General features: G+C 41.0%; 1 protein-coding gene across 1 annotated transcript in view; it reads left to right on the top strand.

The window, feature by feature from the left end:
• The window catches only part of LOC121533650 (AT-rich interactive domain-containing protein 3A-like), a 47,002-nt gene that overhangs the window by 8,119 nt on the left and 19,178 nt on the right, over nt 1–19,705 (top strand). The window contains exons 2-3 of the mRNA XM_041839773.2: nt 12,337–13,052; nt 13,407–13,698. Coding sequence (XP_041695707.1) covers nt 12,718–13,052; nt 13,407–13,698 — 627 coding nt within the window. The 5' untranslated portion in view covers nt 12,337–12,717. The remainder of the gene's footprint in view (nt 1–12,336; nt 13,053–13,406; nt 13,699–19,705) is intronic.

Consider the following 19,705-nt stretch of genomic DNA (forward strand, 5'->3'; position numbering starts at 1 on the left):
CTAGAATACAGTATATATATATATATACAGTGAGCTCCATAATTCATTGGACAGTGACCATTGTTTTGTTATTTTGGTTCTGTACTCTAGCACTTTGAGTTTGAAAGGATACAATGACAATGAGCGTGAAGTGCAGACTGTCAGCTTTAATTTGAGGGTATTTTCATACATATCGGATGAACCGTTTAGAAACGACAGCACCTTTTGTACATGGTCCCCCCATTTTAAGGTACTACAAGTATTTGTTAAATTGGCTTCACAGATGTGTGTCGTTAGGCAGGTGTATTCATTTGTGTCGTTAGTGAATGCAGGAGAGCTGTTGATGAATAGTAATGATTCTAGACGTTGCTATTGCCTTTGGAGGTTGTTATTGGGGTGTGACAACATGAGGAAGACAGCAGTGTCGATGCAAATGAAGTTGGCCGTCATAAGGCTCAGAAATGAAAATCAATCATTCAGGAACATTGCAAAAACCCTGGCCATGCCCAAGTCAACAGTTTTGTTCATCATTAACAAGAAAAAAACAACCGGTGAACTCAATTATGTCAAAAGACCCGGTAGACAGAGGAAGACTACTGTAGTGGATGACCGGAGAATACTCTCTATGGTGAAGAAAAAACCCCTGATAACAGCCCAACAGATCAAAAACACTCTCCTGGATGCAGGTGTAGATGTGTCAAAGTCTACCATACGCAGAAGACTACACCAGCAGGACTACAGAGGGTACACTACAAGATGCAAACCACTGATAAGCCTGAAGAACAGAAAGGCAAGATTACAGTTTGCTAAAAAGCACCTAAAAGAACCCCAAGAGTTCTGGAAAAAAATATTGTGGACAGATGAGACAAAGATTAACATGTACCAGAGTGATGGAAAGACAAAAGTGTGGAGAAAAAAAAGAAATGCCCATGATCCAAAGCATACCACCTCATCCATGAAACATGGTGGAGGGGGTGTTATGGCTTGGGCCTGTATGGCTGCCAGTGGAACAGGCTCACTTGTCTTCATCGATGATGTGACTGCAGACAGAAGTAGAACAATGAATTCTGAAGTCTACAGAAATATTTTATCTGCTCAGATAAAACCAAATGCCTCCAAACTCATTGGACGGCACTTAATCACGCAACAAGACAATGACCCTAAACATACTGCTAGAGCAACAAAGGGGTTTTTGATGGCCAAAAAGTGGAAAAACCTTGACTGGCCGAGTCAATCACCAGATCTGAATCCAATTGAACATGCATTTTACATGCTGAAGAGGAGACTTAAGGCAATAAGTCCCCGAAACAAGCAGGAACTGAAGATGGCTGCAGTACAGGCCTGGCAGAGCATCACCAGGGAAGATACCCAGCGTCTGGTGATGGCGATGCATCGCAGACTTCAAGCAGTCATTGCATGCAAAGGATATGCGACCAAATATTAACAATGATTACTTTATTCTACATTATGTTTAACTGTCCAATGATTTTGATGCCCGAAAATGGGGGGACCATGTACAAAAGCTTCTATAATTCGTAAACGGTTCATCCGATATGTATGAAAATACCCTCAAATTAAAGCTGACAGTCTGCACTTCACCCTCATTGTCATTGTATCCTTTCAAACTCAAAGTGCTAGAGTACAGAACCAAAATAACAAAAAAATGGTCACTGTCCAATGAATTATGGAGCTCACTGTATATGAAGTGGGTAAAACAGTATGTAAACATTATTAAAGTAAACATGATTAAAGTGACCAGTGTTCAATGACTATGTACAGTACATAGGCCAACCGTCTCTAAGATGCAGGGTAGAGTACTGGGTAGTAGCCGGCTAGTAACAATGACTAAGTTCAAGGCAGGGTGTTGGGCGGAGGCTGGCTAGTGGTGACTATTACAATAAAATGGCATGACCTCCCTGCAATTTTATGAATCAACAAGTTAATCCAGTTTGGGGCATTTATGTGTTTCAATGTAGATACACTTCATACGCTTACGCTCAGTACCGTCTCTTCTGCTCAGTCCTTAGGGAGAATTATTTTCCTGTGTCATGTAAAGAGTGAAAATGGAAGTGAGTCTCACTGCGTCCTATCTAGGAAATGCATTTCTAGGGCTGTTTCTGAAATCTCCCGGAAAGTCTTTATAAACATTTAATGGTGCTTTAAAGGAATGAATAGCCTCAGACATGATCAATGTTATGTGCAGACAGGGTAATGATAATGGATAATAGGCAGTGAAAGGCCAATATCCGCAAGAGAGAGCTAGCTGAAGCCAGTAAACAAAATAATTGTATCGACAGGCAGAATTTCATTTCAGAGGTCATTTGACATCTATGTGTGTGTCATTCACCCTATAGCAGAGTAGTCTTACAGTTGCAACAGCTGTGCAAGGTTTAGTTGTTTGTTATGCGGGAGATCTGATATACTAAGATCACCATTGATTCAGAAGCCAGAGTGCTGGTGTCAGAACCTAGAGAACTGAGCACTAGCAAAACTGCAATTGCCATTGCTGGTGCTGCAGTAGAGAGAACCTATCAAACTGAATTAGTTACATCTCCTTTAAAGTTGTTGATGGCTTTCCAATTACAGCAACCTTAATCTCTGATTAGCTTTCTTATTGGAAGTACTTGGCTGGTTTACTCTTCTGCATGTTCAACATGGTCAATCTGGAACGCATAGTCTCAACTGAAATCCTGACTGCGCCAATCGTAGGTTGACTTCCACGTCACAGTATTTTCCTTCCATGGCTCAAGGGAGAGTACAATGCTGCTCCTGATAGCAGTGTTGGAGGGGGAGAGCCTTTTTGCTAGCCTAGTGTTAGCCTATCATTCAGAGATGAGCACAGGCCACAGTCAATCCATCCATCCTTCATGTATTTTCAGTCCCATTGATTTACCATGCTTTTGCTCTGAAAAATGAGTCAAAACTGGTTTGCAGTTTCATTCCATCAGGACTATATTGAAGTGAATAGTGAGTAGGTTACTACCTCTCAGCATTTTCATAATGGCTGAATTTGGGTGCTTGATTGATAAGTACCCAAAATTCCTCTAAACTTATAATAAGGAGATCATTGGATTATGATTATTCTGAAATTTGACCAACATAATTAATGGCTGGCTTTGCTAATCAGATTTGAGATTTGGCCCCATTCTGACTGGATTGTGGAAGAGGTTGGTGGAAAGTGCGTGTGACACTTCCTGAATGATCTTGTTGTTAGTGTAATGGGCTCAATAGAAGCAGTGTTATTCTCTCCAGAGGTAATACTTGGAGGAATGTGACAGAATACCACATACTAGTAATCAAGACCAGCACTATTGACTGGGTTTTGTCAGAGGACCTTATGTATTTATCTTATGTGGTTATCTGGTCTGCAAAAGGCCTCCAAAATGTCCAACTGTATTCTAAGCAAAAAGGAGATGTCAAGATGTGGGCCGTAGTCTCAGATATGTTGAAGAGATCCCTACACACTTCCAAACTCAATTAGCCCTTTTCTGTCCAATACCAGCTTGCCGGTTAAATATACACTGCAAATTACAAACGTTATGTGTTCTTTAGGAGACTATAGTTGAATATTGGATACCCTTTATGTGAGGCGGCAGAGACCCTTTATCACTTTGGAATTAGACCCTTAGCGCTTTCCTTATCTCTTTGTCTTGTTTGTTCAGACCTCACAATCTTCCACCCTCACCCCTCCCTCAGTCTCTGTGCCAGTAGGTAACTAGAGGATTAACCCAGTAACTCTCATCATTCGTCCGTTATCCTTCTTTTAAACCAGCTGTCCACCCGGTTGGCTTTGTGGCAATTCCCCCCTCATCCAGTTTCATCTAGCCTCCAACAATAACCCTACAGTCAGATCACTTATGGATGTCCATTGCTATAGTTTGAAGCCAAAAGACATTTCACTGGAAAGTCATATGAAATTGAAATGGGTTGCAATGATACAGTGGTTGACTCAAGGTTGTGGTTCACATTGTGTGTAGTGTAGAGTAGTATACTGAAGTTACTCAGTTCGCCCCAGCCATTCACCACCTGTGATGCAAAGTAGCATTAGTTTTGCATGCAGACAAATGAAAATGGCATTATTATGTAATGACATTAATCATAGATATAGACAATCATAGATATAGACAACATAGTCCCAAAGTTGTTCATATAATGGTGATTAATGTGATGCAACACTTCAATGTTCCCTATTGACAATAAGAACGATGAATGGATGATCTAACACATACAGTCCTTATTCCTTGCTCTATCTTGCCATGTCTGTGGGAAATCAAAGGTGTTTGCCACCAAAAAACGCATTTGAAGCAGAGAAACCACTAACTCCTCCCACAATTCAATGTATTTTAATCAGGAACAGCAAAGACCTTGAAAGCAGTTTGCTGTTCTGCCATGGCGTGTCTCTGTAATGGAATATTTCCAAATATAGGGAAGCACATTTTGTGCAACATTTTTGAAAACCACTCAGTCGTGAAGCAGTCAGTTTTGAATTGGGCTTAACCACTGGCTTACAAAACTGTATTGTGAAACATTGGGGGCTGCAAATTGACGTAAGATAAATAATTATGGTCAATGCATTTGACTGTTGATGATTCAACATGTATGTTTGGAACATAATAGCAACACCACAGTTTTGGTCTGTAGCCTGTAGTCTAGTTTTATTGTTGCAATAAACAGACAAGAGACTTGTTACCAAAAGTATGTGGACATCCCTTCAAATTAGTGGATTAGGCTATTTCAGCCACACCCGTTGCTGACAGGTATATAAAATTGAGCACACAGCCATGCAATCTCCATAGACAAACATTGGCAGTAGAATGGCCCGTATTGAAGAGCTCAGTGACTTTCAACGTGACACCGTCATAGGATGCCACCTTTCCAACAAGTCAGTTCGTCAATTTTCTGCCCTGCTAGAGCTACCCCGGTCAACTGTAAGTGCTGTTATTGTGACGTGGAAACGTCTTGGAGCAACAACGGCTCCACCGCGAAGTAGTAGGCCACACAAGCTCACAGAACGGGACCGCCGAGTGCTGAAGCATGTAGCGCGTAAAAATCGCCTGTCCTCGGTTGCAACATTCACTACCAAGTTCTAAACTGCCTCTGGAAGGAACATCAGCACAATAACTGTTCGTCGGGAGCTTCATGAAATGGGTTTCCATGGCCGAGCAGTCGCACACAAGCCTAACATCACCATGCGCAATGCCAAGCGTCGGCTGGAGTGGTGTAAAGCTCACCGCCATTGGACTCTGGAGCAGTGGAAACGCGTTCTCTGGAGTGATGAATCACGCTTCACCATCTGGCAGTCCGACGGACAAATCTGGGTTTGACGGATGCCAGGAGAACACTACCTGCCCCAATGCTTAGTGCCAACTGTAAAGTTTGGTGGAGGAGGAATAATGGTTTGGGCTAGGCACCTTAGTTCCAGTGAAGGGAAATCTTAATGCTACAGCAGACAATAACATTCTAGACGATTCTGTGCTTCCAACTTTGAGGCAACAGTTTGAGGAAGGCTCTTTCCTGTTTCAGCATGACAATGTCCCTGTGCACAAAGCGAGGTCCATACAGAAATGGTTTGTCGAGATCGGTGTGGAAGAACTTGACTGGCCTGCACAGAGCCCTGACCTCAACCCCATCGAAAACCTTTGGGATAAATTGGAACGCTGACTGCGAGCCAGGCCTAATCCCCCAACATTAGTGCCCGACCTCACTAATGCTCTTGTGGCTGAATGGAAGCAAGTCCCTGCAGCAATCTTCCAACATCTAGTGAAAAGCCTTCGCAGAAGAGTGGATGGAGGCTGTTATAGTAGCAAAGGGAGGACCAACTCCATATTAATGCCCATGATTTTGGAATGAGATGTTCGACGAGCAGGTGTCCACATACCGTTGGTCATGTAGTGTATGATGTTCTATTACTACTATTTTGGATCCAACAACTGCTGTGACACAGTTGCTCTATGTGCCAGAAAAGAATGTTGCGTGAGTCAATATTGAATGTCTCTCACCTCTACTAATACAACTGTTCATCTGGTGTTTATTTCTTGTCTCCTGACACACAAGCCCATAGAAGTCACAAGGTTTGCCAGTGCCTTTATTGCCAGTGCCATTTTAGTCACTGTATTATCCCATTCATACTAAGACATTTTTCTGCCAACTTTACCATACCACCAACTTTTTTCCGCCTTTTCCTTATATCTGAAAGGAATTGCCGGTATCAAAGCCAAAACTTGTATTTCCGCCTAACGACTTAGTAATCATTTCGGTAAACTTCTGTCTATGTCTTAGTATGAAACATAGCCGTAGGCCTAATGCCGAGGCCGCATTGGCACGAACTACGCTCTTAAGCTCTTGATGGTTCCTAGGCAGTGCCAGTTAACCATCCTCCTGCTAGTTCTAAACTTTGCGAGGCATGTCTCTTCTCCCATCTCTTTGCATAGCCCACCACTAAGCATGCAGTGTTTTCTTAACCACAACTGGATGGATCCATAAAGAATTACTGTGGGACTAAATATCACCGAAAGACAAAAATATTGGAATAGAGTAAATTAATGCAATTAAAGGCATGTATCAAATTGTTGTTTACTGAAACTCCCAAAGTCATCAAATCATTGTAATAAATTTGAAACAATAACCTACGCCTGTGTGGTCAATTGGGACAGCACCATCACGCTACTTTCAGACAAGCGTGGGGACTCGTCTTGATAAATCAATGTCAGATTTTGTTTTTTCACTGAATCTCCGTTTGGATATTGGTAGGCTACAATTATGCTGGGGAAATGTTAGCTAAGTTGAGGTAAATGCTGCTCATGATCATCTTGTCTAGTAGGCTCATTTATTAGAACATTTTGCCAACATGTTATGTACTGTAGATTAACAAGTGGATTATTTTGCTCTTCACTCGCAGTAGTTTAGTAGCCTAGGCCTGTGACGTCACTTGTCTCAATCAATGTGATTTGGTTTCACTGAATCTCTGATAGTATAGGCTATTTGGTAAATTAGTTTCTGGCTGGGCAAATAAGTGGAGGTGGTATAGCTCATCTATTCATTTGCTCATCTATCACTGATCAGAAACTTTTAGCATGCAGTAATGTAGCCCAAATCAAGTGTAGGCCTATTATTTTGCCCGATCGCGTATAGGCAACTCCAAAAGCCAACGGAGGTTGTGAAATATGGACACAAGACTGCTTTTGAAAATAGGATTGCTATTATTTTCTATCGGGGAAAATATAATTTGTATTTTATTCTGTTATATTCCATTATATTCTTACTACAAAATATGTGTGTTGACTGTGATCGGGGTAGGTGTGTATTGTCTGTTTAATAAACAAAATAATGAACTATTGATTTAATTTATTTGGATGTAACATAATTAAACTCAAAATATGCCATTCTATTGTTTTGAAAATACATTTGATTAGTCTTATAATGTTTCTTAGGACCAGCCTAAATGAATTAATAATAGATTTCTTTTTGATGGTGTATATTCAATGGATTTATTAAAATAGACGCCCACCCACATCTGCACACCACTACTACCACTCGTCCCCGGCATGCCGGCATGCGCACGGGAGGTATAAAAGGCGTATGCAGGCAAAAATATGGTAAAAATTGGCCTGTTTGTAAGGGGGTCATATAAGCATTTTTGACAGGCAAAATACCGTAAATCCTATGTGAAAGCAGTATATGTTTGAATGAGTAGAGAAGCACAGTCATCATGACTGGAGTCATGGGCCTATGGTCAAAAGCAGTACATAGGGTATAGGCCAGGGTGTCATTCCAGAGGCAACCTAGTCTGTTCAACACCTGCTTGGAGAATTTGTCTTCATATCCCTGTTAGTGTGTGCTATTGTTTATAGAGCAACGTGTGTAAAGCGTATCTTTTTTCTGACCTAGATGTGACCTAGGTCTTGTTCAATCAAAATGGAGACCTTTCCCCTTATAACATGTGATAGGTCTTTCTAGCTTACATACACTACCAGTCTAAAGTTTGGACACACCTACTCATTCAAGGGTTTTTATTTATATCTTTAAAAAATTACATTGTAGAATAATAGTGAAGACATCAAAACTATGAAATAACACATATGGAATCATGTAGTAACTAAAAAAAAGTGTTAAACAAACAGATTCTTCAAATAGCCACCCTTTGCCTTGATGACAGCTTTGCACACTCTTGGCATTCTCTCAACCAGCTTCATGAGGAAGTCACCTGGAATGCATTTCAATTAACAGGTGTGCCTTCTTAAAAGTTAATTTGTGGAATTTCTTTCCTTCTTAATGCGTTTCAGCCAGTCAGTTGTGTTGTGACAAGGTAGAGGGGGTATACAGAAGATAGCCCTATTTGGTAAAAGACCAAGTCCATATTATGGCAAGAACAGCTCAAATAAGCAAAGAGAAATGACAGTCCATCAATACTTTAATACATGAAGGTCAGTCAATACTGAAAATGTCAAGAACTTTGAAAGTTTCTTCAAGTGCAGTCGCAAAAACCATCAAGCGCTATGATGAAACTGGCTCTCATGAGGACCGCCACAGGAATGGAAGACACAGAGTTCCCTCTGCTGCAGAGGATAAGTTAATTAGAGTTACCAACGTCAGAAATTGCAGCCCAAATAAATGCTTCACAGAGTTCAAGTAACAGACACATCTCAACATCAACTGTTCAGGGGGGACTGTGTGAATCAGGCCTTCATGGTCGAATTGCTGCAAAGAAACCACTACTAAAGGACACCAATAATAAGAAGAGACCTGCTTGGGCCAAGAAACACGAGCAATGGACATTAGACCGGTGGAAATTTGTCCTTTGGTCTGGAGTCCAAATTTGAGATTTTTGGTTCAAACCGCCTTGTCTTTGTGAGACACGGTGTGGGTGAATGGATGATCTCCGCATGTGTAGTTCCCACCGTAAACCCTGGAGGAGGAGGTGTTATGGTGTGGGGGTGCTTTGCTGTTGACACTGTCTGTGATTAATTTGGAATTCAAGGCACACTTAACTAGAATGGCTACCACAGCATTCTGCAGCAATACGCCATCCCATCTGGTTTGGGCTTAGTGGGACTATCATTTGTTTTTCAACAGGACAATGACCCAACACATCTCCAGGCTGTGTAAGGGCTATTTGACCAAGAAGGAGAGTGATGGAGTGCTACATCAGATGACATGGTCTCCACAATCCCCCGACCTCAACCCAATTGAGATGGTTTGGGATGAGTCGGACGGCAGAGTGAAGGAAAAGCAGCCAACAAGTGCTCAGCATATGTGGGAACTCCTTCAAGACTGTTGGAAAAGCATTCCAGGTGAAGCTTGTTGAGAGAATGCCAAGAGTGTGCAAAGCTGTCATCAAGGCAAAGGGTGGCTATTTGAAGAATCTCAAATCTCTAATATATTTTGATTTGTTTAACACTTTTTTGGTTACTACATGATTCCGTATGTGAAAATAAAGAGAAACCCTTGGATGAGTAGGTGTGTCCAAACTTTTGACTGGTACTGTACATGCATGCCAAGTTTTTTACATAGAAGCAACTACAGTGCCTTCAGAAAGTATTCACATGCCTTGACTTTTTCCACATTTGGTTGTGTTACAGCCTGAATTTAAGATGGAATTTAAAAGTTGCTTACCAAGAAGACAGTGAATGTGGTTGAGTTACAGTTTTGACTTAAATCTACTTGAAAATCTATGGAAAACCTGAAAATGGTTGTCTAGCAATGATCAACAACCAATTTGACAGAGCTTGAATAATTTTGAAAAGAATAATGGGCAAATGTTGCACAATCCAGGTGTGGAAAGCTCTTAGAGACTTACCCAGAAAGACTCACAGCTGTGATCGCTGCCAAAGGTGATTCTAACATGTATCGACTCAGGGGTGTGAATACTTATGTAAATTAGATATTTCTGTATTTCAGTTTCAATAAATGTAAAACAATTTCTAAAAACATGTTTTGACTTTGTCACTATGGGGTATTGTGTTTAGATGGGTGAGATTTTTTTTTATATTTAATCAATTTTGAATTCAGGCTGTAACACAACAAAATGTGGAATAAGTCAAGGGGTATGAATCTCACCCATCTAAACACAATACCCCATAGTGACAAAGTCAAAACATGTTTTTAGAAATTGTTTTACATTTATTGAAACTGAAATACAGAAATATCTAATTTACACAACAAAATGTGGAATAAGTCAAGGGGTATGAATACTTTCTGAAGGCACTGTCTCCCTATGAATTGCTGTCCATGTGAGTCATTTGAGTACAGTCCAAAAAGATCTTAGTCAGCCTAGAAAATACTCAGAGTAACGTTTTACTGGACAGTTTGCATATTGGTCATGCAAATTGGGGCTGTGTCATGGATTTCCCCCTTATATTTGAATTTCTGACAAAAAATAGTATGTCCTACGGGTCGTTCCATGAATAGGGTGCCTTTTATGTCCTTCAGACATTATGTGTGTGAATGTTGGTAAAACACTCAATTTAACAGTTCGATCGCATACATATATCTAACTAAACGAAACGAAATATTCCAATAGCAATGTGTTGTCATTAAAGTACGTTCGTTGTTTTCTCTGAAAATCAAAATGTTGGCTTGTCTCACGTCATGTTTGACCAACTTCTAGGAAGATTTAAACCCACTTAACCCCAAGATTTTCCCAAGTTTTCACCGTCACTGTAAAGCCCTAGTTATTTTGTAACTTTGGGAAAGGAATTTCTGAAGATTGTTACTTTTTTAATGTGATTAATTTACATGTGTCCCTCAGGTTGAAGGTCAACCCTCTCCTGTGAGCTGAACTTTCATTTTATTATGTTAAAACTGTTCCTTAAAAAAATATATTATAATTAAGAAACATTGAACATCTATTAGTGAAATCATAGTGTAAAAGCAGGTGAGCATAACACTTCGACCCTGTTACCTATAGAAAGATAGACTAGTTTACATCAATTGCCCCTCCCTGTTTCACACAACAAACTTTCATTCCCCCTGTCACAAGGAGAGTTATGGCTGATTTAAGATAAAATTGTCAACCCTGTTACGGTCAACCCTGTTACGGTCAACCCTGTCACTTAAATTAAACTGAGTGGCTGCGGATCCGACTTCTCTAGACCCCTCTTCCCGACAGCTAAAGGTCAGAAGCTTCTGCACATGTGCAGGATTCTCTGCTTTGTGCACCGTCTCTGCTCTACTCGTTCGGCTACTCAGAGAACAGGCTACTCTGGTGAATGGTGCTTGTTTTAATAAAGCTAGATCAAAGCTGAATCAATGTCTCTAAGATCACATAATGACAGAATTCTACATAACAGAACCGAATATAATAGCATAGTATAATGTTACTGTAAGACAAAAAAAGGCCACCTCATTTATTATTAGATTTAATGATGATTGTGCTAATGGTTGTATTTTTCTCTCATGTGGCCAAAACTCAACAGCGCGCACCACTAGGCAAAATGTGTATAAATATACACAGGTATGCAACAGTTTGCTACGTAGCCTAGCTAATTCAAAACACTGTAGACTACTTCGAAACAACATTGTAGCCTACATAACTCAAGAAGATCTAAATGCATCTCCCTATGAAACTGCAGAGGCAGCATATATGTTTCACCAGTAAAGCTTGAAGAATTATCATTCACAATTGACAGTGAGAAATGTGAAGGGAGGGTGAACGCAAAAAAGTGTGAGTGAAGTAGAGGTAAAGAAACATGCGCAGAACGTGATTTGGATCTTAAGCTCTGGGGAAAAGGGATCTGGGGGGCGGGCGGGGGCGGTTACCTAGGTATCCTCTGTCTAAATTAAATTGTCACTTTTTATATTAATTTTTCATAATTTAACCTATTGAGATGGGAAAATGTGCTCTTTATGACAGAATGTTAAAATTAGGTGAAATAAATTGTTTTTTGGGGCCAAAATTACATTACCCAAAAGGCTCTCTATTTGTGGAATGATACTTATAATATGTGTCATTATATTTCTATCTTTTCAACCGTCTAAGGTAACAGTTGACTTTTATTATCCGGTCCACAAAAACAGATTTGCCTATTCCCTAATTCAATCATGTGTTCATTTCATTCAATGTTTTCTTTGAAAGTATTAAAACGTTGGTCTAGCAGAGAAGGAAATATACAGAGAGGGAAATATAGAAGACAGTCTATCTAGCAACGGTATGTAACACACTTGTTACTATCTAATTTCTACAGTTTTCACACGGTTTCACTTTCTCTTTGAACACTTTTTGAATCTGTCACATCAACTGAAACCAGCATGTTGTAGACTGTCTGCAACCAGGCGAACATATGTGCTAACCAACATGTGAAACAATGTTGAAGCCGTGGCTAGTGCTTTGTCTCACATGTGTTTGTCTCTTTCCCACAGGCCCTGGTAAATCCCTTCCGGTGAGAGATCTTCAGCCACTAGTTCCTAAGTACCGCACTCGCATGGACTCTGCTAAGTGGTGAGTCTTCACTGGCCTTCCCTGCACCGAGAAACAGCACAAGAGACTTCCAGCTCGGGAGCTGTGGACAGTGTCCGAGTGCATGTCTCATCGCTCTAAGAACCCTTCCCGCTCTTCAAGGACCTACCTGACCTACCCGTCAAAAGAGCGCTCCAGCCGCTGAGTTAGCTGGTCAGTCCTTCTATCCAGCCCCTCAGCATCAGGACTTAGAGAGGTGGCAGCCCCCACCGGCCCCTGTGACTGGAGCTGTTCAGGGGGGGAGGGGAAGGAGACCACTGACTGGTGCATCACTTTCCCTTGAGATGAAGCTTCAAGCCGTGATGGAGAACCTTCACAGGCAGCAGAGGGCCAAGTTGCTGATGGAACTGGAGCAGCAGCAGCTGCAGCAGGGTGGCGCTCCGCAGAGTCACGGCCGTACCTCCGCCGGCATTGGGGATGAGCTGATCGGAAGCTCCATCCCCGAGTCGGAGCACGCCCAGATGGCGGCACTGGCAGCCATGAGAGCAGTGGCGGCAGGGCTGCAGAGGGCCTCAGACAGCCCCACTTCAGAGCGCAGCATCAAGGGAGAGGATGATGAGGATGAGGAAGGAGAGGAGCAGTACAAGGATATGATGGGCTCTGTGGAAGAGGAGCAGATGTGAGTAGGACTGCCTCATTCTTTTACCCTGTTGTCTTCATTTCACCTTGAATGTCTGACTGGGTGCTTTGCTCTGGTCTAGGGTTTTGTCTGATCTTTGTTCACTTGTAATGGGTGAGCATTTCATAGACATTTCCTCAATCTTTACCATTTAGCCTAGCCTATATAATGCAACACCTTTTTAAAGTTTCAATAGTGTGTTAGCTAGCTTTCCATCGAAATAATAATTGCCCTTATGTGATTTCACATGATTGCTTACACAAGTGTACCAGTATACAGGTATATGCCAGGTATATGCCATTTTGTGTACTGTGTTGTAACATGCGGGTGGCGTGGCTTTTCTCTCGCCTGCAGAAAGCAGAAGTGGGATGAGGAGGACTTTGAGGAGGAGATGGAGGAGGACTACGAGGACGAGCTAGTCAATGAGGGCCTGCCTACAGGCCTGGAGGCGGTGGCCTCGGGGAAGGGCATCCTGCTGCTGCCCCACCGCCAGCTGCACCCCCACTCCCAGCTGCTGAAGCCGGCCCGGCCCAGCACCGACCCAGATCAGGAGCCCCGTGCGGCCATCCTCCCCCCACACAGATCCCACAGCCAGCTGGGTGGCCTGGACCATGGGGACTGGACCTACGAAGAGCAGTTCAGACAGGTAGGACTCGCGGGGCGGCTGGTAGCCTAGCGGTTAAGAGTATTGGGCCAGTAAACGAAAGGTCGCTGGTTCGAATCACCCAGACGACTAGGTGAAAAACCTGTCGATGTGCCCTTGAGCACGGCACTTAACCCTTATCGCTCCTGTATACTCTGGATAAGAGAGTCTGCTAAATGACAAAAAATGTCATATTTAAATGTTATAGTGGGTATCTACACTCAGTAGTATGACATCATCATACACAGCAGGATGACTTCCTGCTTACAGACATCAACAACAACGGAATTCAATATTTGCCAAGGATGCCACTATTAGCTCTTCAATTCGGCTCTCCAATTTGCACCCTCCCTCCGTTGAGGTATGCTCACATCGGAAAGAGTCTTGGCTGTTGATGTAAGCAGAAAGTTGCCTAGTTGTGCATGAGGATGTCATATTGCTGAGTCTCTCTTTAACCTTCCTTAGCGGTCTAGTGTTTACTGTAAACACTGCATTGGTTTTGATATGGTTTGGAGGACCTGTTGAAATCATTGTATAGATACAGTGGACTTGTTTTCATGTGAAGGATTTTGGTTATGAGCAGCTGTGTTTGAGCGGAGTGATAGGGCTATCTTGAGGTGGACCAGAAAGAAGAGAAAATACACTGGGGCCACTATAGTACATTTAGTTGCTCTCAAGAACAAATATTAACCATTTGGTACATACTGTACATTTAAAGCTGTGACATTGAATTTATACTCCTAGCGTAAAAAAAGTGTTTTGTTTCCACACATGGCAAAAGAACATGAGCAGGACACAGGGCAGTCCTGCATCCACATTGTTTATGCATATGTTTCCATTGTAGCTAATGCTAATGCATAGGTTAGCTAATGCTAAAGGTTAGTTGTGGAAAAATAATAGATTAAACATGTGACTGAAATTAAATTGCATTATTTAAACCTCAATTATATTATCTCTTGTGTGAAAACAAAGTATAACCAACCATAAAACATGACTGTTTGTACTAACATGCCTAGCTGTTAGAAATCTGCACTTTTACATAGTCCAGCCGCTGTACAACGCGGTAAATGTTTGATCAGACTTTGGAAGTTATGTAATAATGACACAAAAATGGTGGTAATGTATAGGGGAGTTTGTGTATTTGGTAAAATTACAGTGTAACTAGATTTGTCTTATTTGAGATTTAAAAAAAAACTCAAATAAGACTTTTATAATTATGGCTATCTAAAAGGGTATGTGCCTTAAAATGTGTGTGAATTACCTAAATTGTTGCTTTCAACTAATTATTTACTGTGTTATAAGACCCAATGCAAAATGTGTTAAATTTGTCATGTTCTAGTAAATGTTATCATGACATGTCCGTAGCTAGGTTTCCATCCAATTGGCGACAGATTATCCTGTGAACATTCACATTTTCCCACCAGTGGTGTGTTTCCACCAAACTGACTTGTTGCAGATAAAAATCAGTGCGTGACGACGTAATGCACATAAAATGTACTTTTTCATGTACCGAATAAAAATTGAAAGTTCAATATGTTTCCATCGCATTTTCAACTCTACTGATAGTTTTGGCACAAAAACTGTTGCATTAAATAGCAAATGTGCCTACTCTGGTCTTGGCACGTGCGCTCTATCTAACAGCTTGCAGATACAGTGTGGGTAGGCTATCTACATGATGAGATTACTATGGGTAAGAGAGAGAATATTTGTATTTGTCAAACGGCAGTCAAGCGTCGATCATCATGTCACCAGAATAATACCCTCGATATTTATTGGAAAGGAGCATCAAGATCACTGTGCACTTTCACCACCCTGTGAAGTTCATCATCTTATTTCATCTGTAGCCTAATAAACTGCATGGTTTCCCGAGTCGTAGTGGGAGGACCACACACCATATCATCAAGTGACTCAAAGTTTACTTCGATACGATGGTTATTATATTAATATTTGCACATAAAGGCTTTTCCACGCCATTTCTCACATAATTAATTTTACAGACACAAAAAGATCCCACCATGTCAATCAAACAAATTATCTGTCGGCATTTATAAAATTGTATCTAAACTTCCTGTTTCCATCACAGCTGTCAGGATTTTATTTTATATGGTATGACTTTATTCGCATAAAAACTGTGGATGGAAACGTGGTAGTGTTGCTGAAATGATAAGAGTTTTATCATGGTTACCCCAGAATCGATTCATATTGTTGACAGTTATATAATCAAGAGTGCCAGTGTGGTTTTTTTTCTTTGCCGATTCCCCCCCCACACCCCCCGAAACTCTGGAAGGAATATAAAGAACTCAAACTTTATGAGTTCAAAATATATTTATTTATGTTATATAATCGATGTTTAAAAAAAATGTTTTATGATTGTAGCTGAGTAGAAGTATTGTGGTGTTCTGGCGTGTGCTTCTTCCTGCGGAAGAAAGGGGTTAAGACTGTAGAGTTTATTTTGGGCAGGTGGGTGGAGACAGTTGGAATGCGCCTGAGGGAGAGTGATAATCTGGCCATTCTGGACCCAGACACTCTCAGAAATGCTGCATGTCTCTATCAGTCTATGTCAGTTGGAACCATTCCAAACTGAAATGTGGGCCCTACATACAAACTAGACATTCAGGTGAGCGCTACATGACAGCCAGTGTATAGCTGCCTTTAGTCAAACCTGGCCGTGAAGCCTAGGAGTGTCTATCCTCTTGGCTGAAGAAAGGTCTGACAAAATTAGCCTCAATGTGGTCTGGGCGGAGGTCTGATAAAATATGTGGTCATTAATTAATAAAAATGTCTAGGCAGGTTGCCAGTAGCCTCAGATAGACTATATCTGCAGGAGGCAGGAGGAGGCAGCTGAATTTAAAAAATGATTCATTGGGTGGATATCAAATTATACCAGGGGTGGATAATGTTTTGACAATTAAACTGATTTGCCTCTGGTATAGTGCCATTTGAGCTGTGTTATATTAGTGAGACCCATCCCCACCCCCTGGCACCTGGACATACACCTGGCCCCTGATATGTTTATATGGCAGCACTTCTTTTATTACTACCCGGCCCTCTTTTTCCATTCAGAGTTGTTTAAACACATGAGGGAGAATCTTTTACTTTTTTCTCTCCCAACCTGTAGGCCTACATGTATCTGTTACCATTTGACATCTGACAAGGCAGAGGTCATCATAACCGTCCGTTATCACAATCACATGAGATGAGAATCTGGTTCTTTTTGGGCTACTTCCACAGTGAAAATTAACCTGTGCTTTGTCCAAAATGGCACCCTGTTCCCTATATAGTGTACTACTTTTGTCCAGAAAATAGTGCACTATGTAGGGAATAGGGTTCCATTTCTGAAGCAGCCTTGGTGCTCATTCACCAGAGGCAGGGCTCTACACTGACCTTTTTTACAAGGGCATGTGTGCGCCTAAGTTGAAAAATGTAGGCACACACAAAGAAATTTAGGAGCACAATGAAAAATATTAGAAAATATTAAAGCTAGAATCCTTAATTTTTCTAGGTGCTCTGTTGCTCCTAAATTAAAAGTCCAGGTCGCACAGCAAAATATTAATGCGTAAAATGGTTGCACTGTAGAACACTGAGAGGGTCAACACCATGTTTTACCTCCATGTTCAGAACTGACTTTACCCCCTGAAACTCATTAACCCTGCAGCTAGCGTGTAGACATACATATTCACCTCTTGTATTTGTTAAAACACCTTGAAACATGTTCTAATTATGATCACAGCATGCAGTGCATTCAGACCTCTGTTACAAACATGTCCAACTCCAAAAATCATTGCAAGCACTTTTTAAATAGAGAGAAATACTTAAGTAATACAGCAGATTTCCAGACGAAACCGCTATCTGGGATTTTTTACTTTTTAGGCCTTTTAGGACAACAATTACCACGTTCCTAGTTCCTTAAAGTTGACTAACCACAACAGTCATTTTGCTGAAGGGGAATCTGCCGCTCGTGCACAAACAAGGCGGAGAGTGCCTCATAAATAATCGTTTTGACCTCCCAACTGTCCACTGCCTAACCCTTCTCGCATTACACTATCATCCTCAGGCTAGAAAACTCCAAAAGCAGACAAACCTTTGATGTACCCACTCTTGTCTCTCTCCTTCTGTATTTTAAAATATAAACAGCAGGGCAGATGGAACACAGATGGACATTAAAGAGGGTATCTCTTAAAAAATTCATTGCACTCCCTATTATCAGGGAGTTGGCATTAAATATTGATTTGCACGCACACACATGGAATGGGGGAAGGGCGGTGACCACAGGAAATGAAGGGCGAATTGGAGCCAATACAGCAGAGTGCCACTTATTGGGATTGCTCGCCAGCACGATTCTGTTGATACAACTCCTATGCCGATGGAATTCCTTGATGTTCGCCTCTGAAATTTGTTAACAGTTTCTTCCTGACTGTTTAGTGCTCAAATGACAAAATACATGTAGCCTATAGCTAGGCCATCCTACTTGTTATAGTGTCAAAAGCAACTGCCATGCAGTTTTGCGTTTTAGCTTATCTCAGTATTTTTTAAACCGTTATTTATTTTGTATGACTTGGTGTTTTACCAGCTGCTGTCTATTTATTGTAACAAATACATTTTATATTAGAAAAAAATATGAACTGTCTAAAAAAACAATTTCACTATATCCTGAGGTTTAGCTTTTAATATAATTTTCAACGGATTTATACATTTAGGCCTAAATCCTAAAAGCAAGATATTGATCAGCCAATGACTCTGAATATTAGTGGAATTTATATTACACAAAGTCTTGCTCAAAATGTGACTTAAGCCTTTTGCCTTTGGTGTAACCACTGTAAAACAGTTTGTCTCTCTGAAACTATTTAGCCTATAAGGATTCATTCATACAAATGTAGTCCATTGGCCTGATATAAATGAATAAATATCAAAACTTGAGCAAAGTCAGTGAAGTATTGCGTCCAGTTCTCACAGCATTTACTTGTGCGACCCAACCATTTTGTATAGTGCACAACAGACCATTGGAGGAGCATATGCTGAAGACCTATTGAAAAATTCAGTTGTCAAACTATCTGCCTTAAAGTGCCCTGGGGAACCTTTGGGTGTGCGACAGGCTCCGTTTAACACAAAGAAGGAACAGGGTTAATGGAACTTGGCATCCCACAAAAACAATGGATTGAAAATAAAAGAAACAGCAACATGGGAAGCCCTATTAAAGTCTCCCTGTTGAATCAAGGAGAAATGGAGGGATGTAACTGAAGGGTGTTGGAGGGAGATAGCATGGAGGAGTTACAGTTTGAACAACAGCCAAGCAGTACATGTGTAGTGAATACTGGACTTCGGCTGTGAAGTAGAGTGTTGGAAATTGTCCAGCATTTAGTTGCTGTGCAGCTGATGTCAGAACTGTGCAGCCAAGGGGATTCTGGAAATTGGCAGGCGCTCAATATGGCGTCGAAGGGGGGTAGCTAGTAGCAGGAATGTAAACAAAGATTGCATAAAGGCCAGCACTTTTTTGTGTGTTCCCATTTCGGCACTTGAACTTTTTTGTATTTGGTTTGAAGGCACCTATACAGTGTTTTTAGTTATCTGAAAAGCCTTGTATGTCTTCATAACTTGATTTGATTTAGGCATAACCGTGAGTTGTCTGCTAATACATTGTCAGGGAGTGGACTGAGATTATACAACTTGCATTTCCTTTATTGGCTTAAAGCAATTAAAAAACAAAAAAGGTTGACATTGCTGGACTTCTCAAGCCATATATCTTTCTTTGTGGATGCCCTGTGTCTTTTGTATTGTCTAATCTATACATTTCTATACAAGGCTTAAACTCTGATGTCTCCATTTGTTTCTCCCCACCTTCTTACTGTATGAAAGCCTAGAATGTGACCTATAATACAAAGATATGTATGAGTTAATTAGTGTTTCACACTACCTCGCATTTCTGAATCCACCTTATTTGAAATAGATTGGTGGAATAGGAAAATGTCAGTAGGGTAAAATCTGAATTTACAATTTAATCCATAACGACCCA

The sequence above is a fragment of the Coregonus clupeaformis genome, chromosome 20, assembly GCF_020615455.1.
Source record: "Coregonus clupeaformis isolate EN_2021a chromosome 20, ASM2061545v1, whole genome shotgun sequence".
NCBI lineage: Eukaryota > Metazoa > Chordata > Actinopteri > Salmoniformes > Salmonidae > Coregonus > Coregonus clupeaformis.